An 18875-nucleotide genomic window follows, 5' to 3' on the forward strand; every position below is an offset into this window, starting at 1 on the left:
GCGGACAGTTCAGGAACCTCTCCGATTTCACAACCAGGCTCTGCTCACGCGCTCCCTAAGCATCTGTGCGCACGCGCGGAACTGCTCCCACGCCAAACCCGGACTGCGCAGGCGTTCCAGTGAGTGCGCAGAAGCTATTGGTAGGACTCATAGGGAAGGAAACGAGGGGGTGGAGCCGCTGGGAGCGCGCACGCGCGGAGGCTGGGGGCTGAGGGCTGGAGGCTGGAGGCTGGAGGCACCTGGGGAGGCACCTGGGGCGCCAGCTGCGCTGCGCGTCCCGCGTACCGTTCCCTCGGTGGAGATGCCTAGCCGGGGCACACGCCCGGAGGACGGCGCCGGGCTGGTCCCTACCGACGACTCAGCCCCTCACAAAGAGGATCTTAGCAACAAGGTGAGTGTGGGACGAGGCGAGCGGCCCGCAGGCTCGGGACGGAGCGCCGCTCAGCCCCGGGGGAGGTCTGCCGCGGCCGCGTGGCCCGCTCTCGGCTTTGCCCAGCTGCTTCTCTCTTGTTATTCTTAGCGTTCGACAGCTACAATTAAGGCAGACCCTGAAGTTTGCACCGAAATTAGACCCAGGAGGCAGTGAGGCGGAGATTTGGTTGGGGTTTTTTCTCTTTATTTAAACTTTTAGAAATACTGCCCACCCCAGATCTGCCGCCGATGTTCTCTATCTCAGAAAAGTCACCGCCAACCATCCAGTTGTCCGTGCCAGTAACCCGGGAACCATCCTTGACGTCCATCGCGAAGTCCTGTCAGTTCTGCTTCTGAAGCTCATTTCAAATATGTCCGTTTATCACCAGCCACCTTCATCTACCCTGCAAAGGCTTCCTAACTGGTCTCGCTTCGTCCATCATTACCTTCCATTCTCTTCTCCACATCAGCCAGAGCAATGATCCTAAAACACGGATTTGATTGTCACTCCTCCATCCAAAAAGGGGGCAGGAGGTGGGGACAATATAATATATATCTTAACTGCCATAAACAGACAAAACCTTTAAAAAATATATAGGAGATGGGGATGGTTATAGCTTTTCAGGTGTTAGATGTCCTAGATTCTACTTTGGTTCTGTCCCAAACTAACAGTGACATCTTGGGCAAGTCTCTAATAACCCCCCCCAAGGGTGAATTTTCAAACCTCATACAGCCCACTCTGATTACTACCAGAGCAAGCCACTTATACTGATGTATGACAGATGCCTGAGGTTCCTGAGGTAGGACAAAGATTTTATAAAACCTGCTTTTAGAGGCAATAGTGATACTATGTAATCAGTCATGTTCACAGAATAACTACCTTTACTGAAAAGAGTTAGAAAAAAAACTTTGTTTCCACTTAGTGGAGCCCTCTCCTATTTCGAGGCCTAGTTCAACAGTGCCAGCATTGTGTTAGTCTTTGAGATATAAAGAGGAATAAAGCAAAGATGGAAAGTGATAGGTCTTACTGCCCCAGGTAGGGCATTTAGTACCACTTGCTTGTTCTGAATGTCTGGCTGCACCATTTATACATAAATCATGAAAACCATTGGTATTGGGGGGGCGAGTAACTCACCCCTCATTCCATTTGCTGGGTTTTTTTCTTTTTTTAAAGCTAAAACATAAATCATTGAAAAACTGGTATTACTTTGTGTGCATATTGTGTAACTAAAAGGTATAAACCTTGTTTAGTAACTACCGCCCTTGCCTGGATGCTGGTTACCAACACCAAACTCCCTGGCTGGGCTCAATGGGCTAACACTTGGCAAGTCTACTCATTGTTTCCTCCTCCAACTCTGTCTCCCCCTCCTCGCCCCAGACTGCTGTTGACAAGAGTCCGCATAGTCACAGACTGCCCGTTATGGCCCCTATCCCATCTCTCTAATTTTAAAGCACCCTCATTGAGCATACTTTGAGAACCTCTGATTTAAGATGTTTTTCTTTATTTCAATAGATTAAAGAACAAAAAATTGTTGTGGATGAACTTTCTAACCTGAAGAAGAACAGGGTGAGTTATTGGAGTAATTCTGAATAGTATGTGGGAGGGTTTGATTGTATCTTATTAACTATATACAAAAGTTAAAAGAATCATATATGACTTATATTTATATTAAAATTTACAAGATTTCAGCATCTTTTTAGTTAAATTGCAACAGTGAAAAGCATCCAAGATTTTATATATATATCATATATAGATATCTATAGATTAATCATAGTTGATGATATCTTTTCCCCATCATGTGCAATTCACATTACCTTTGAACCAAATGATACAAATTGTACTGTGGTATCTTGGAGCTATAATCAGTAATGTTATTTATTTTATACTTGAATGTGGTATTTTCTTTTGAAATAAGTGAATTTTATGTTGAGAAGAGTGGAGACTATTTCTAAGTGAATGTGGATAATTGTTGGAAAAACAAAAAAGATAAATGCTTCCCCTCCCTGCCAAAAATTTTTACACAGATCTTCCAAATATTTAACATGGTTATTTAATGCTATTTCCATTAATGTATTCATAACAAGCAAGCTACTACTTCATGTGTAGTTATACTATCAAAAATTACATTTTAAAGTTCAGGAAGAAATTATTTTGAGCCCTTTACAGCATTTTAAAGATAATTTGATAACTGACAGGTTAGACATTTCTCATACTGTCACTTGTGGAATATTAGAAGTTAAGGCACAATTAATACAAACTTTCTAGAGGGCAAGTTGGCAGACTGCTTTATTGAAGCTTAAAACTGTGTAACACTTTGACCCAGCAGTTCCATTTATAGGAATTAATACTTAGGAAAGAATCATGGGAGTGCACAAAGATTTAGTTACAAAGACGTTCATCACAACATTGATTTATAATAGTGAAAAGTTGGTGACAACTTAAATGTCTAAAACTTGAGGACGACCAAATAAACTGTAGTATGTTATACTCATATAGTAATGTAAAAGAACACTTACTACTGAGAAAAAGTGTTCTCAATATATTGTTCAGGATAAAAGCAAATTATAAGTCTGTAGTTACAGTAGCCTTTTTTGTTAAAGAGAAATGGTATTGTGGTATATGCAGAGAAAAAGTGTCACCTCAGTGTGAATGGTAGCAGTTTCTAGATGGTAGGATAATGGGTGACTTTTGTTTATTTGTATTTGCTAAGGTATATGTTACTAAAGTTCAAGAATAAGCAATAATAGGGTTCAGAGATTTGACATCTACTTTTTAGATCAAATCATGATATTAGCCTAAATTATGTTTTGCAGAAAGTATATAGGCAGCAACAGAACAGCAACATATTCTTTCTTGCAGACCGAACAGAAATGCTTTCTGAAAGCAAAAGTAAGTTTCTTTGGGATGTTATTTGGAAACACACAGAAAGTCTTTTGTAGGCTTTCTGTAGAAATTTATGGTAGTGCATGAATTATACTATCTATATCTGAATGTTTAACTGTATAGCTAAAGATTGGACGGTGGTATACCTGTTAATAAAATTAATGCGGTGATTTGGTTTTCTTCAAATTAGCCTTCCAAAGATGAGTCTACAGTAAAAATCAATTAAAAATACATAAGATGCATTAGAAAGCAATAATTAACATGTGCTTTAGAGTTTTAGACAGATCTAGTTATGAAAAACTGTTCTACCACTTTCTACCTTTGTGACTTTGAGTGAATTACTTTGAGCTTCCAGAGTCTTGTGGCATTTAAATAAGATGGTATATATAAAGTGCATAGCCCTGCGCCAGGGCCAACAGAAGCATTTAATAAACGGAGACTATTTTCCTAAAAGATAAACATCCATCGTTAGAAGCCTGTTGTAAATTATTATTTACTCTAACACAGTGCATATGCTCAAATGGTTTGGTCTTGGTAAATAGCCTATGGTGCCCTATGAATTACTTGGTAAAGGTCCAAGAATTTTTATTTTACTTAATATTTCTTCTCCCCTCCCCTCACAGATATATTAGATGAGCTGAAAAAAGAATACCAAGAAATAGAAAACTCAGAGAAGACCAAAATCAAGAAATAGTCAACTTGTTTTCACAGAACAATGTGTGGCATTTGTTGTTCTGTATGCTTTTCTGTTGAGCATTTCAGCCAAGATTGGAAAGAGGATTTGCTGTATAATCTTAAACGACGGGGACCCGATAGTAGTAAACAGTTGTTAAAGTCTAATATTAACTACCAGTGTTTATTTTCTGGTCATGTCCTTCACTTAAGAGGTGTGTTGACTGCCCAGCCTGTGGAAGATGAAAGAGGCAACGTGTTGCTGTGGAATGGAGAAGTGTTTAGTGGAATAAAGGTTGAAGCTGAGGAAAACGATACTCAAATAATGTTTGATTATCTTACCTCTTGTAAGAATGAATCTGATATTTTGTCACTCTTCTCAGAAGTCCAAGGTCCTTGGTCTTTTATATATTATCAAGCATCTAGTCATTGTTTATGGTTTGGTAGGGATTTTTTTGGTCGCCGTAGCTTGCTTTGGCATTTTAGTAATTTGGGCAAGAATTTCTGCCTCTCTTCAGTTGGTGCCCAAACATCTGGAGTGGCCAATCAGTGGCAAGAAGTTCCAGCATCTGGAATTTTCAGAATTGATCTCAAGTCTACTGCCATTTCCAAATCTGTGGTTTTAAAAGTGTATCCTTGGAAATATTTTTCTAGAGAGAATGTTACCAAAGAATGTGTTGATAGCCTGACTCAAATTGCAGCAAACTTGCCAACATTCGTGTCAGTGGTAGCAAATGAAGCCAAACTCTATCTTAAAGAACCTGTCGTTCCTTTAAACATGATGTTGCCACAAGCTCCGTTTGAGATTCATTGCAGTAACATTTCCAGCATCCCACCTACAAGAGAGACACTTCAGGTCTTTCTTACCGATGGACACACGAAGGAAGTAGTTCAGCAGTTCATTAATGTCCTGAGTATGGCAGTCAAGAGACGTGTGTTGTGTTTACCTAGAGATGGAAACCTGACACCAAGTGAGGTTTCAAAAACTTGTGATAGAAAAGCAAATGTGGCCATCCTGTTTTCTGGGGGTATTGATTCCATGGTTATTGCAACCCTTGCTGACCGTCATATTCCTTTAGATGAACCAATTGATCTTCTCAATGTGGCTTTCATGACTAAAGAAAAGCCCACACTAAATAGTTTTAACAAGAAAAGTGGAAAGAAGAAAAATCACTGTGAAGTACCTTCTGAAGAATCCTCTAAAAGTGTTGCTGCTGCTGCTGATAGTCCTGATAGACAATTCAGTGTACCGGATCGAATCACAGGAAGAGCGGGACTAAAGGAACTGCAAGCTGCTAACCCTTCCCGGATTTGGAATTTTGTTGAAATTAACGTTTCTCTGGAAGAACTGCAAAAACTCAGAACAACTCAAATATGCCACTTAGTTCAGCCCTTGGATACGGTGTTGGATGATAGTATTGGCTGTGCAGTCTGGTTCGCTTCTAGAGGAGTTGGTTGGTTAGTGACCCAGGATGAAGTGAAATCATATCAGAGCAATGCAAAGGTATGGCACAGTATTTCTGCTTGGAAGAATTTCTGAGACCTAATTTTAACCTTTAAAGCTTTTAGCATTTAAGTTATAAGAATATAGCATATTTTAGTTGCATTTAAACTATAACAATATATATGACTTTAAAAATTGGGCATATTTTACTATTTTATGACTTTGCCTTGTAGTTTTTCTCTGAAAATATTATCTTTGAGATTATGATTTTTTTTTTTTTTTTTTTTTTTTTTGGTGAGGAAGGTCAGCCCTGAGCTAACATCCAATGCCAATCCTCCTCTTTTTGCTGAGGAAGATCAGCCCTGGGCTAACATTCGTGCCCATCTTCCTCTACTTTATATGGGACGCCGCCACAGCATGGCTTGACAAGCGGTGCATCCGTGCACACCCGGTATCCGAACCTGCGAACCCCGGGCCCCCAAAGCAGAGCGCACGCCCTTAACCGCTGTTCCACTAGGCCAGCCCTGAGATTATGATTTTTTAAGCTTTGCTTTTATCTTAGTTATTGTCCTTACTGTGTAATAGAGAATGTTTTTTTATATGGATTTCTTTGAACCTTACAGGTAGTTCTTACTGGAATTGGTGCAGATGAGCAACTTGCAGGTTATTCTCGTCATCGCGTTCGCTTTCAGGCACATGGGCTGGAAGGATTGAATAAGGAAATCGAGATGGAACTGGGTCGAATTTCTTCTAGAAATCTTGGTCGTGATGACAGAGTTATTGGTGATCATGGAAAAGAGGCAAGGTAATTCTAAGTATCTATCTGAGTGTTGCTGGGTAATTCTGTGAAAACAATAGACTCTGAAAGGAGATTTTTAGGTTCCTTTTTTTTTGGAGACTGTTCAAATGAGTAACAGTGGCAACAATAACATCTTGGCTTTTTATTACAAACAGCAGAGTCAGAAGCAAAGCTGGGGAGGAGGTGGAGGAACAGTTTTCTAGAATTCGCTCTCCAAAAACTGTCTTGCCAGTCATTTCCAAAGATGACACGATGACATGATTGCTTTTCAGACTACATGAAAAAGACTATAAAACTGAGGAGGTGAAATACTGAGAGAGGGTATTTAAAGGGTTTTGTTTTGTTTGAAATGTTTGCTTTTCTCCCAATGTGGGCATAGGCCCTACTCCCAAGCTTTCTCCTCCAGTGTTACAAACCTGGTTTTGTCTCTAGAGACATTTCTGTCTATATAGGTCCATACTGACGTAAATGGTGGTTCCAGTACTGGCTTCCCCTCCGTTCAGTGTTTTTTGAACACAGTTTAGTCATATGTACAGATTACCTAACCTTCAAAGAGATCAAGGCATTTTCATTACATGTATTCTTTTTTAATCTCAGAGGTTTATTTTTACCTACAACATATTTCTGATGGTAGTAGACAAGTGCCTGAATACAACTTTTTAAAGCATTAAGGGTAAAGGAAGATGTGTCATTTAGTTATGAAAAGCAGAAATTTGTTCAAGTAGGTGAATTTAGTAAGTGGTAGCTTATTACAAGGCTATACCTGCTCTGAGACGTCACTGCTGCTCGTCTCTGCTTCTGTCTCCGTCTCCCCACTGAACCGTGGCTGCCTTTACATTGTCATCATTCTAATGTCACCAGTTCTGACACATGGAAAATTTTGTCTACTATGTTATTCTATGATAATTTTCAAAATTTCACTATAAAGAAATAATGCCGGAATACAAAATCTATAAAATGCTTTCCCTTTGAAGGGTGAGTGTGTGTGAGAGAGAGAAATTCAGTCCGTTTCTTCAGCTAGGTCAGAGAAAAGGGAATTTATTTTATTTAGGCAAAGCAGTTAATTCTAAAGGCCCTATGTGATACCCTCAGGTAAAAGTGCATATGAAGAATGTTTAAAACAGCTAATACAGAATTGTGGTTTAACAAATACCATTATAGTGGCTAGATCTAAATAATCAATTTATCATGTATTTTGGCATACATATTAACAGTAATCTGTTGATTAGATTCTTTTATATGTAAATTAATTTGCTTTTACAATTAATTCATTTTTATAAAATATTCTATTTAACAAATGCCCTTACCCTTTCCAGTCTCTCTACTTGAGCCAGAAGATGTAATAAAATAGAAACACTAGTGTAACTGTATTGCATTTTGAGGAGTGGGAGTGGGGGGGGAGCGTGAAAGTATTTTAAACGAAAAAAGAACAGAATTTTATAAGAAATTAGGGAAGCCAAAAGGGCAGAAAGTTATTTTTTTAATCTAATACTTTGTTCTGTTACACCGATTTGGCATTATTTAAATGTTTAAGTATAATTAAACAATTTTGATACCATTAGAAAATATTTCGTAAGGTCAGGATTGTAGAGGCCTTCTATATTGATTTCATATCCCTAAAGTTCAATTTCTTTAGACATGATAAAGAAGAGACAGAGATTGAATAATTGACTTAAGACCATGCTTATTTTCAAGGCATCCCCAAAGATATCTTGTGAAACAATTTGAAATTATTTCTTGACACCAATTTATTTATTGAGGCAAAATTTATTTATTTTGTAGCATATGTATTAAAAAAGTCACTTGTGAAATACTTTTTTTTTTTTTTTTTTTTTGATTTTTATTGATATTTTAATAGTTTCTAACATTGTGAAATTTTGGGTTGTACATTTTTGTTTGTCCATCACCCCATATATGACTCCCTTCACCCCTTGTGCCCACCCCCCACCCCCACTTCCCGGGTAACCACAGTCCAGTTTTCTCTGTCCATGTGTTGGTTTATATTCCACATATGAGTGAGATCATACAGTGTTTGTCTTTCTCTTTCTGGCTTATTTCACTTAACATAATACGCTCCAGGCCCATCCATGTTGTTGCAAATGGGACGATTTTGTCTTTTTTTATGGCTGAGTAGTATTCCATTGTATATATATACCACATTTTCTTAATCCACTCGTCAGTCGAGGGACACTTAGGTTGCTTCCACTTCTTGGCTATGGTGAATAATGCTGCAATGAACATAGGGGTGCATAAGCCTCTTTGGATTGTTGATTTCAGGTGCGTTGGATAGATTCCCAGTAGTGGGATGGCTGGATCATAGGGCATCTCTATTTTTAATTCTTTGAGGAATCTCCATACCGTTTTCCATAGAGGCTGCACCAATTTGCATTCCCACCAGCTGTGTATGAGGGTTCCTGTTTCTCCACATCCTCTCCAACATTTGTTGTTTTTTGTCTTGGTGATTATAGCCATTCTAACGGGCGTGAGGTGGTATCTTAGTGTTGTTTTGATTTGCATTTCCCTGATGATTAGTGATGTTGAGCATCTTTTCATGTGCCTATTGGCCATCTGTATATCTTCCTTGGAGAAGTGTCTGTTCATTTCCTCTGCCCATTTTTTGATCGGGTTGTTTGTTTTTTTGTTGTTCAATTGTGTGAGTTCTTTATATATTATGGAGATCAACCCCTTGTCAGATGTATGTTTTGCAAATATTCTCTCCCAGCTGGTTGGTTGTTTGTTCATCTTGATTCTGGTTTCATTTGTCTTATAAAAGCTCTTTAGTCTGATAAAGTCCCACTTGTTTATTTTTTCTTTAGTTTCCCTAGTCTGGGTAGGCATGTCATCCGAAAAGATTCCTTTAAAACCAATGTCAAATAGTGTGTTGCCTATATTTTCTTCTATGAGTTTTATAGTTTCAGGTCTCACCTTCAGGTCTTTGATCCATTTTGAGTTAATTTTTGTGAATGGCGATAGCACATGGTCCACTTTCATTCTTTTGCATGTGGATGTCCAGTTTTCCCAACACCATTTATTGAAGAGACTTTCCTTTCTCCATTGCATGTCCTTAGCACCTTTGTCGAAAATTAGCTGTCCGTATATGTGTGGTTTTATTCCTGGGCTTTCAATTCTGTTCCATTGATCTGTGTGTCTGTTTTTGTACCAGTACCATGCTGTTTTGATTACTATTGCTTTGTAGTATGTTTTGAAGTCAGGAATTGTGATGCCTCCTGCTTTGTTCTTTTTCTTTAGGATTTCTTTAGCTATTCGGGGTCTTTTGTTGCCCCATATAAATTTTAGTATTCTTTTTTCTATTTCTGTGAAGAATGTCATTGGGATTCTGATTGGGATTGCATTGAATCTGTAGATTGCTTTAGGTAATATAGACATTTTAACTATGTTTATTCTTCCAATCCACGTGCATGGGATATCTTTCCATTTCTTTATGTCATCGTAGATTTCCCTCAATAATGTCTTGTAGTTCTCATTGTATAGGTCCTTCACCTCCTTGGTAAGATTTATTCCTAGGTATTTTATTCTTTTTGATGCAATTGTAAATGGTATTATCTTTTTGAGCTCTCTTTCTGTTAGTTCATTATTAGCATATAGAAATGCAACTGATTTTTGTAGATTGATTTTGTACCCTGCAACTTTGCTGTAGTTGTTGATTGTTTCTAACAGTTTTCCAACAGATTCTTTAGGGTTTTCTATATATACAATCATGTCATCTGCAAATAGTGAGAGTTTCACTTCTTCGTTACCTATTTGGATTCCTTTTATTCCTTTTTCTTGCCTAATTGCTCTGGCCAAAACCTCCAGTACTATGTTGAACAGGAGTGGTGAGAGTGGGCAGCCCTGCCTCGTTCCTGTTCTCAGAGGAATGGCTTTCAGTCTTTCCCCGTTGAGTATGATGTTAGCTGTGGGTTTGTCATATATGGCCTTTATTATGTTGAGGTACTTTCCTTCTATTCCCATTTTATTGAGAGTTTTTATCATAAATGGATGTTGTATCTTGTCAAATGCCTTCTCTGCGTCTATTGAGATGATCATGTGGTTTTTATTCTTTGTTTTGTTGATGTGATGTATCACGTTGATTGATTTGCGGATGTTGAACCATCCCTGTGTCTCTGGTATAAATCCCACTTGATCATGGTGTATGATCTTTTTAATATATTGTTGTATTCGGTTTGCCAATATTTTGTTGAGGATTTTTGCATCAATGTTCATCAGCGATATTGGCCTGTAATTTTCTTTCTTTGTATGGTCTTTGTCTGGTTTCGGTATCAGGGTGATGTTGGCCTCATAGAATGATTCAGGAAGTGTTCCATCTTCCTCTATTTTTTGGAATAGTTTGAGGAGGATGGGTATTAAATCTTCTTTGAATGTTTGGTAAAATTCACTGGAGAAGCCATCTGGTCCTGGACTTTTATTTTTTGGGAGGTTTTTGATTACTATTTCAATCTCTTTACTTGTGATTGGTCTATTCAGATTCTCCATTTATTCTTGGTTCAATTTTGGGAGGTTGTATAAGTCTAAGAATTTATCCATTTCTTCTAGATTGTCCAATTTGTTGGCATATAATTTCTCATAGTATTCTCTTATAATCCTCTGTATTTCCATGGTATCCGTTGTAATTTCTCCTCTTTCATTTCTAATTTTATTTACTTGAGCCTTTTCTCTTTTTTTCTTAGTTAGCCTGGCTAAGGGTTTGTCTATTTTGTTTATCTTCTCGAAGAACCAACTCTTTGTTTCATTAATCCTTTCTACTGTTGTTTTGGTCTCAATATCATTTATTTCTGCTCTGATTTTTATTATTTCTCTCCTTCTGCTGGCTTTGGGCTTTGTTTGTTCTTCTTTTTCTAGTTCTGTTAGGTGTAATTTAAGGTTGCCTATTAGGGCTTTTTCTTGTTTGTTAAGGTGGGCTTGTATCGCTATGAGTTTCCCTCTCAGGACCGCTTTTGCTGCGTCCCATATGGTTTGATATGGCATGTTATCATTTTCGTTTGTTTCCAGATAGTTTTTGATTTCTCCTTTAATTTCATCAATGATCCATTGGTTGTTCAGTAGCATGTTGTTTAATCTCCACATTTTTGTCACTTTCCCAGTTTTTTTTTCCTGGTTCATTTCCAGTTTCATAGCCTTATGGTCTGAAAAGATGCTTGTTATGATTTCAATCTTCTTAAATTTATTGAGGCTTGCTTTGTTTCCCAACATATGGTCTATCCTAGAGAATGTTCCATGCGCGCTTGAGAAGAATGTGTAGTCAGCTGTTTTTGGGTGGAGTGCTCTGTATATGTCTACTAGGTCCATCTCGTCCAGTTTTTCATTTAAGTCTAATATTTCTTTATTAACATTTTGTCTGGATGATCTATCCATTGCTGTAAGTGGGGTGTTAAGATCCCCTACTATTATTGTGTTGTTGTTGATTTCTCCTTTTAGGTTTGTTAATAGTTGTTTTATGTACATTGGTGCTCCTATGTTGGGTGCATATATATTTATAAGTGATATGTCTTCTTGATGGAGTGTCCCTTTTATCATTATATATTTCCCTTCTTTGTCTTTCTTAACCTGTTTTATCTTGAAGTCTACTTTGTCTGATATGAGTATGGCAACACCTGCTTTCTTTTGTTTGCCATTAGCTTGGAGTATTGTCTTCCATCCTTTCACTCTGAGCCTGTGCTTGTCTTTAGTGCTAAGATGTGTTTCCTGAAGGCAGCATATTGTTGGGTCTTGCTTTTTAATCCATCCTGCCACTCTGTATCTTTTGATTGGAGAGTTCAATCCATTTACATTTAGGGTAATTATTGAAATATGAGGGTTGAATGTTGCTGTTTTGTCACTTATTTTCTGGTTCTTTTGCATTTCCTTTGTTTCTTGTCCCATTTGTTTTGGACTGCCAATTCAGTTTGGTTGTTCTGTCTTATGATTCTTCTAGTTTTCTCTTTGTTTATCATATGTGGTTTTAATTTGATTATTTGTTTAGTGGTTACCTTGAGGTTTGGGCGAAAAATCTTCTGTATGAGATAGTCCATTATCTGATAGCCTCCTATTTCCTTATACTAAGTCAATTCAGTCACTTTCCTCTTCCCCTTCTAAGTTGCTCTTGTTATACCTTATTCTATCTTGTGTTGTGGCTGTGTGTTTACAGTGATGAGGTTAAATTGATTTTTGGTGAATTTCTTCCTTTGATCTTTGAGTTTAGTATTTAAGTGGTTGCTAACCTATTCCGGTAAAGATCTACTATTTTTCTGAGTTTGTCTACCTACTTTTCTCCTTACTCCAAGCTTTGTGTTCCCTTTCTCTTCTTGTTTTCAGGCCTGAGGGCCTTCTTGAGTATTTCTTGTAGTGGCGGTCTCGTGGCCATGAACTCCCTTAGCTTTTGTTTATCTGGGAGAGTTACTATTTCTCCATCATATTTGAAGGATATTTTTGCTGGATAGAGTATTCTTGGCTGAAAGTTTTTGTCTTTTAGTATTTTGAATATATCATTCCAGTCTCTTCTAGCCTGAAAAGTTTCTGTTGAGAAATCCGCTGAGAGCCTGATGGGAGTTCCTTTGTACGTTATTTTTTGTTTTTGTCTAGCTGCCCTTAATATTGTTTCTTTGTCGTTGACCCTGGCTAGCCTTACCACTAGGTGTCGTGGTGAAGGCCTTTGTCTGCTAATATATATAGGAGTCCTGTTGGCTTCGCTTACTGGTATTTCCTGCTCCTTCCCCAGATTTGGGAAATTTTCAGCTATTATTTCCTTGAATAGGTTCTCTGTTCCTCTTTCCCTCTCCTCTCCCTCAGGAATACCTATAATTCTTATGTTACATTTTCTAATAGAGTCCGATATTTCTCGGAGTCTTTCTTCATTTCTTTTTAGTCTTAGTTCTCTCTCTTCTTCCATCTGGAGTATATCTGTATTCCTATCCTCTAAAGTACTAATTCTTTCCTCCATATTGTCAGCTCTGTTCTTTAAAGATTCCAGATTCTCCTTTATCTCCTCCATTGTGTTCTTCATCTCCATCAGCCCTGATAGGTTTTTCTTTATGATTTCAATCTCTTTTGTGAAGAAACTCCTAATCTCATTTAATTGTTTGTCTGTGTTGTCTCGTATTTCGTTGAGTGTTTTTATGATAGCTATTTTGAAATCTCTGTCATTTAGTTTATGGATTTCTGTGTCTTCGGGGTTGATTTCTGGGTGCTTGTCATTTTGTTTCTGGTCTGGTGATTTCATATATTTTTGCATTGTGGTTCCTGTGTTGGTTTTGATTTTCCTCATCCTGGAAGTCTCTGGTTGCAATTTCCACCTGCCGCCACTGTGTGGTGGTAAAGGGCTGTGTAGTCTAAGCCCCCTGTGCTCTGCCCCAGTTTTTCTGCTGCGATCCGCAGTTTTGTTTGTTTTGTTTTGTTTCTTTTCCCCACTGCGATCCACGGGTTCAGTCCAGTTTATTCAGGTCTGCCTCGGACCGCTAGATCTGGTGGATCTGCAGACTCCAGGTTGCGGGGAGGGGGGAGCTCTCTCTTTTGCCCTCTGGGTCCCTGACGTGGGAGGCTTCTCGTTTGCCCCTCTTTATCCGCTCTCTGGGTTGCTCAGATGTTGATGGTAGCCCTGTGGCTCCTCTGAGCCCTCTGTGCGGGAGTTTCCCACTGGCTGAGAGAGCCCGAAGAGCTACAGTTTCCCGCCGAGGGCCGCCCCTCCCCCCTCTCTGGGAGCCGCGCGGACCGGATCGCTGATCTGATGGGGAGGGAGCGGAGTTCTCCTTACCTCTCCCCACTTCCTCCGGCGGCCCAGCACGTTCCGCTCTCAGATGTGCGGCAGTGTGGATCCCTCCGCTCCAGCTTTTGACTGTCTGGGATTCCGTTGTTGGTCTGTGGCTGTTACTTTTGTTGTATTTTGTGGGGGAAGAATTCACGGGAAAGCTCACTCCGCCATGATGCTGACGTCACTCTCCTGAAATACTTTTTTAATGTGATTAAACTTTAGCTGTAAAATTGTGTAAATACCCAGAATATTTTAATTGAGAAAAATAGTGCTCCCCAAATTAATTTTATACTATAAATTTTAACATATTGAATAAAGTGCAAAATAATCGTAAGATTGATTTTATTTTTTTATAGTGATTATATTTATCTATATATTTTAGATTTCCTTTCCTGGATGAAAATGTTGTCTCCTTTCTAAATTCCCTACCAGTTTGGGAAAAGGCAAACTTGACTTTACCCCGTGGAATTGGTGAGAAATTAATTTTGCGTCTTGCAGCAGTAGAACTTGGTTTAACAGCCTCTGCTCTTCTGCCAAAACGGGCCATGCAGTTTGGATCCAGAATTGCAAAAATGGAAAAGAATAATGAAAAGGCATCTGATAAATGTGAACGGCTCCAAGTTATTTCCTTAGAAAACCTTTCTATTGAAAAGGAGATTAAAATGTAATATTTCACAATGTAACAATATGTACTGAATGGTGATTATATAAAAATAAAACACTCTGCTGCTTTATTATTGTATAATGTAGTGGTTTTAAAGTTCATTACATGACTTTTTACTTAAGTATGTAGCTTAATATAACCAGTTTAGTCAAATTGACACTCTGGAGAAAGAGAGATTATACTGGAAAGAACAACTTGGATATTTTAAACTGTAATATTAACATTGTTTTGAACTCTTAGATGGTAATGTCCCACCAGCAATACTAAAAGAAGGCAGCTTTTACTGGCTCTTCCTGGTAGCTACATCCAGAAATAACTCAATTTGTTTTTGTTGTTGTCAGAGGCCTGGTTTAGACAGGGCCCTCTTTAACAGATAAGAGAACTAAGGTGTAGAGAAACTAAACGATTTAGTTGAGATTCACGCTCCTGAGCTAATACCTGGTACTTCTATTACATCTCATTAGGCAGCTCATTTGTCCATTCTGAGAACTTCTTTTTTTTTTTTTAAATTTTATTTATTTGTTTATTTTTCCCCCAAAGCCCCAGTAGATAGTTGTATGTCATAGTTGCACATCCTTCTAGTTGCTGTATGTGGGACACGGCCTCAGCGTGGCCGGAGAAGCAGTGGTTGGTGCGCGCCCGGGATCCGAACCCGGGCCACCAGCAGCGGAGCGTGCGCACTTAACCACTAAGCCATGGGGCCGGCCCCTCTGAGAACTTCTGAAGACTATTTTAAACATTTCTCCTGTCCCACAAATCTCTAACCTCCTTCTCCTTGCCCCATTCTCAGCTCATGACCTGGGCTTTTCATGGAGGGATCACAATCATCAGGCCAAGAACTGCCCCCACTTTCCAACACCAGAACCTGTAATAGACCTGTAGGTACACCCATCCTTTTCTCCCTTCTCGCCACTAGAAAGAGAAATGCGTCCATCTACCCAACAAACGGCTGTGCCTCCACCTGTTCTCTATCCCAACCCTTCCTGCCTTGCAGGAACCTTATACTCCTCTCGCCAGTATCTTCGGCCTCTTCTCTGTAGCATCCTTCCTATCATCATTTAAAATGTTCCTGTCTATACCAATTTAAAATGCACATCCCTGGTTCTATATCTTCCTCTGCTTACGTCTTGCCTCCCATCCATACTCTCCTCTCCACCTTTTCACCCTACTCCACTCCAACTTGACATCCACCCACATTATTCAATTGTGTCCACCATACCAAGTTCTCTGGTATCTATCCCCAATTAGGGCTGACACCCTTTCTGGATCTGGACATACGTTGATTCTTTTAATCATAGTGGGAAAGAAATTTTAGGATACTGACAATCAGAAGCCTGTCAAAAACTTTCACGTGCCCTGAATTTATTCCTGGTAAATGCAATGTTCAAACCAGATTCAGATATTACCTGAATAACTTGCATCCCTCTACCTGAAGGCAGACAACTTCAAGTGTCTATGTGGTCCTGAGCACTAAATTGAATTGCTCATATCAGGAGTACATAAGCTAAGGTTTGCTGAGCAGCCTAGAGTTGAATATAACAATAATTTTTATAATAATTGTTAACATTAATAATTTTATTATAATAATAAATAGTTTAATAGTAAAAACAGCTATCATTTAATACTAAAAACAGCCAGGCATCATTCTATGAGCTTTGCATGTATTAATTTAATCAGTTGGACCTCTGTAGGGTATCTGCTCCAGCAGGATACTGTGTGTGCATGGTTTGTGGGTCTTTTGTTTTTTTCAGTCCTCAGAGGGCCTGACTGTTTACAACCTTCTTGCTACTTAATCCCATAAACTCTGGGATAAAGTTCTACATTAATCCTTAAACAAAGGAATAATCTTTCCCAAGATTTGAGACACTTAGAACCATCTGGGTACCTGAGCAAAAACCTTTTGAATAGAGGAATTTACACATATTGTTCATACTTTATAAGTGCAAACGTGCAGATCTCTTAAAGAAAGCAGTCACTTTTGGACATCCCTTGCCGTGGAACAGCGATCATTAATTTACTAATATTCACTACCTCTATGGCAGCTAAAATAATGACATGGTTGGAGTAAGAGAAATTCTGCCCCAAACAATCACCAAAAACCTAATATTACCTAGCCAGGTAATGCCTGGCTGTTTTTAGTATTAAATGATAGCTGTTTTTAGTATTAAACTATTTATTATTATAATAAAATTGTTAATTTTAACAATTATTATAAAAATTATTGTTATATTCAACTCTAGGCTGCTAAATTCAGTGGGAAAGTTTCAGTTCTCAGCTCCCTTGACATAGCAGCAGCATCCAGTGAAGGCGGCCATTCCCTTATTCATAAGACACTTGTCTTGGCTTCTGTGACCAATGTTGGTTTTCCTCCTGCCTTCCTGACTGCTCACTCTGTCTTTACTGACCCCACCCTCTCCACTTGACCTTTAAATATTAAATTCCTCAGGTCTCCATCCTGGGTTCTCAACTCTTCTCTGCTCTCTCCCTTGGTGATTCAGCCACTCCCCTGGCTTCAGTACCCTAAGCCTGCCCAAAGCTATACATAACCCAAGCTGCCATTCTTGCCCGGACCTGTGTATCTAAGGCATCTCTGATGTCCCTACTTGGTTCTCTCACAGGTACATCAGGCTCAGTAGGTCCACAACTGAACTCTTAATCTTGCCCTGATCCCTTCTTGCTCCCGACAGAAATTTGGGTGTCACCTAGACAAGCACCTTCTTTTTCCACACTTCACCCCCATCCAATGTCTTACCAGTAGGCCACTTCATTATTTCTCAAATCCATCCCTAGCCCTCCATCTCCACTGCCACCACTCAGCCTGCACCTAGCCTCTACTGCCACCGACCTAGCCTAAACTTTTACAATAAAGTTCAAAATCATGAATTCAGCAGGCTGCATGATCTGGCCTTCACCCATCTCTACAGCCTAATTTTGTGCCCACATCTCTCACGTTCTCTACGCAAGGTTTTGTTCAGTTTCTCAAAAATTTCAACTTTCTTCTCAGCTCAGTTCATCTCACCTGGTGTTCCCTGTCCCTGGAAAGCTACTTCTCCAACTCGGCTTGGATGCTCTTGTTCATCTTCCAGGTTCAACTTAAAAGACCACTTCCTCGGGGCAGCCTCTCCCAGCCCCTGGTCTTGGTTAGCTTTCCTTCATGTGCTGCCATTACATCCGACATCCACCACAGTGTTTCCATGTAGCTGTGTGATCATGTGTCTAACTATAAGCTCCTTGGGGGTTTGTGTCTGCCCTGCTGTCCAGCGTCTCCAACTCCTAGCACAGTGCCCGCTCACAATAAGCGTTCCATACGTATTTGTTGAATGAAAGAATGATGATGGAGGTGGGATTCCAACTCAGGACTACCTCCCAGCCTGGCGCTTTCGCCTCAGCCACTCAGTTTGGTGTTTTCGCAGAGCCCAGTAGTGAACGTGGAGAGAGCACAGCGCCCAGAGCACGGGGCGGGCCGGAGTTCCGCGGGGAGGGGAGGGGAGGAGCGGGGCATCCGTCCGGGAAGAATCCGAGGCACCGTCCGCGGGAGCACAGGGGCCCCCTTGTGGCGCGGCCTGCGCCCCGCGGCCCCAAGACCAACGGCTTCGGCCCGCGCCGGGGCGGCGGCGGTCCAGCCCACCCGTGACCCGCGGACGGCAGGGAAGACTGGCGGCCCCGCGGGGCGGGCAAGCCCCTCAGGCCCTCGCCTTAGGAAACTCCCTCTCAGACCCTCCCCACAGCGGCTCCCCTCACCCCTCGCCCACGCGGGGCTCCTCACGGTGGATGCAGGTGGATTCGGGCCCAGGGAGAAGCCACTGGCAACTCGCACTGCCCCGGCCCCCAGGAATACTCCGGAGAGCAGCGCGGACGCAGCTTCCCTCTCCTGGACAAGAAAACTATCATTTCATAGTAAGTTTCTTCCCTTTCCTTGTCCTTTCCCCTTTCCCGTGCCCGTGTGGGCATAGGTCTTGCACTTGCGTGTGGACAGACTTGGGTTGGTTCTGATTCTGAAGGTGTGAAACCTTAGGCACGTTCGGTAACCTTCCTAGTCGCTATTTCTGCGTCTATAAAGTGCGGATACCAAGGCCTATGTCGCTGAGCTGGGTTCTCAAAGTGCCGAGCCAGGAGGAGCAGCATCAGCGTCACCTCTCACTTTTCAGAAATGCAGATTCTCTGACCTTTCTCCAACCGACTGAATCAGAAACTGCCATCTGTTTTAACAAGCCCCAGATGATTTCCATGCAGGTTAAATTTGAGAACCACTGTATA

The 18875-nt window shown here is 40.3% G+C and overlaps 2 protein-coding genes across 2 annotated transcripts; both read left to right on the top strand.

The window, feature by feature from the left end:
• The first annotated feature begins 221 nt into the window (after positions 1 to 221).
• Positions 222 to 4001, top strand: ASDURF (ASNSD1 upstream open reading frame). The gene is made up of 4 exons (XM_058549407.1): positions 222 to 391; positions 1925 to 1978; positions 3226 to 3301; positions 3919 to 4001. The coding sequence occupies exons 1-4, from the start codon at positions 302 to 304 to the stop codon at positions 3987 to 3989; spliced, it is 291 nt and encodes a 96-aa protein (XP_058405390.1). The 5' UTR covers positions 222 to 301; the 3' UTR covers positions 3990 to 4001.
• Positions 4002 to 4010: 9 nt separating this feature from the next.
• Positions 4011 to 14686, top strand: ASNSD1 (asparagine synthetase domain containing 1). The gene is made up of 3 exons (XM_058549406.1): positions 4011 to 5471; positions 6035 to 6216; positions 14337 to 14686. The coding sequence occupies exons 1-3, from the start codon at positions 4011 to 4013 to the stop codon at positions 14620 to 14622; spliced, it is 1929 nt and encodes a 642-aa protein (XP_058405389.1). The 3' UTR covers positions 14623 to 14686.
• The last annotated feature ends 4189 nt before the right edge of the window (positions 14687 to 18875 follow it).

This window comes from Diceros bicornis, chromosome 10 (genome assembly GCF_020826845.1).
Source record: "Diceros bicornis minor isolate mBicDic1 chromosome 10, mDicBic1.mat.cur, whole genome shotgun sequence".
Lineage (NCBI taxonomy): Eukaryota > Metazoa > Chordata > Mammalia > Perissodactyla > Rhinocerotidae > Diceros > Diceros bicornis.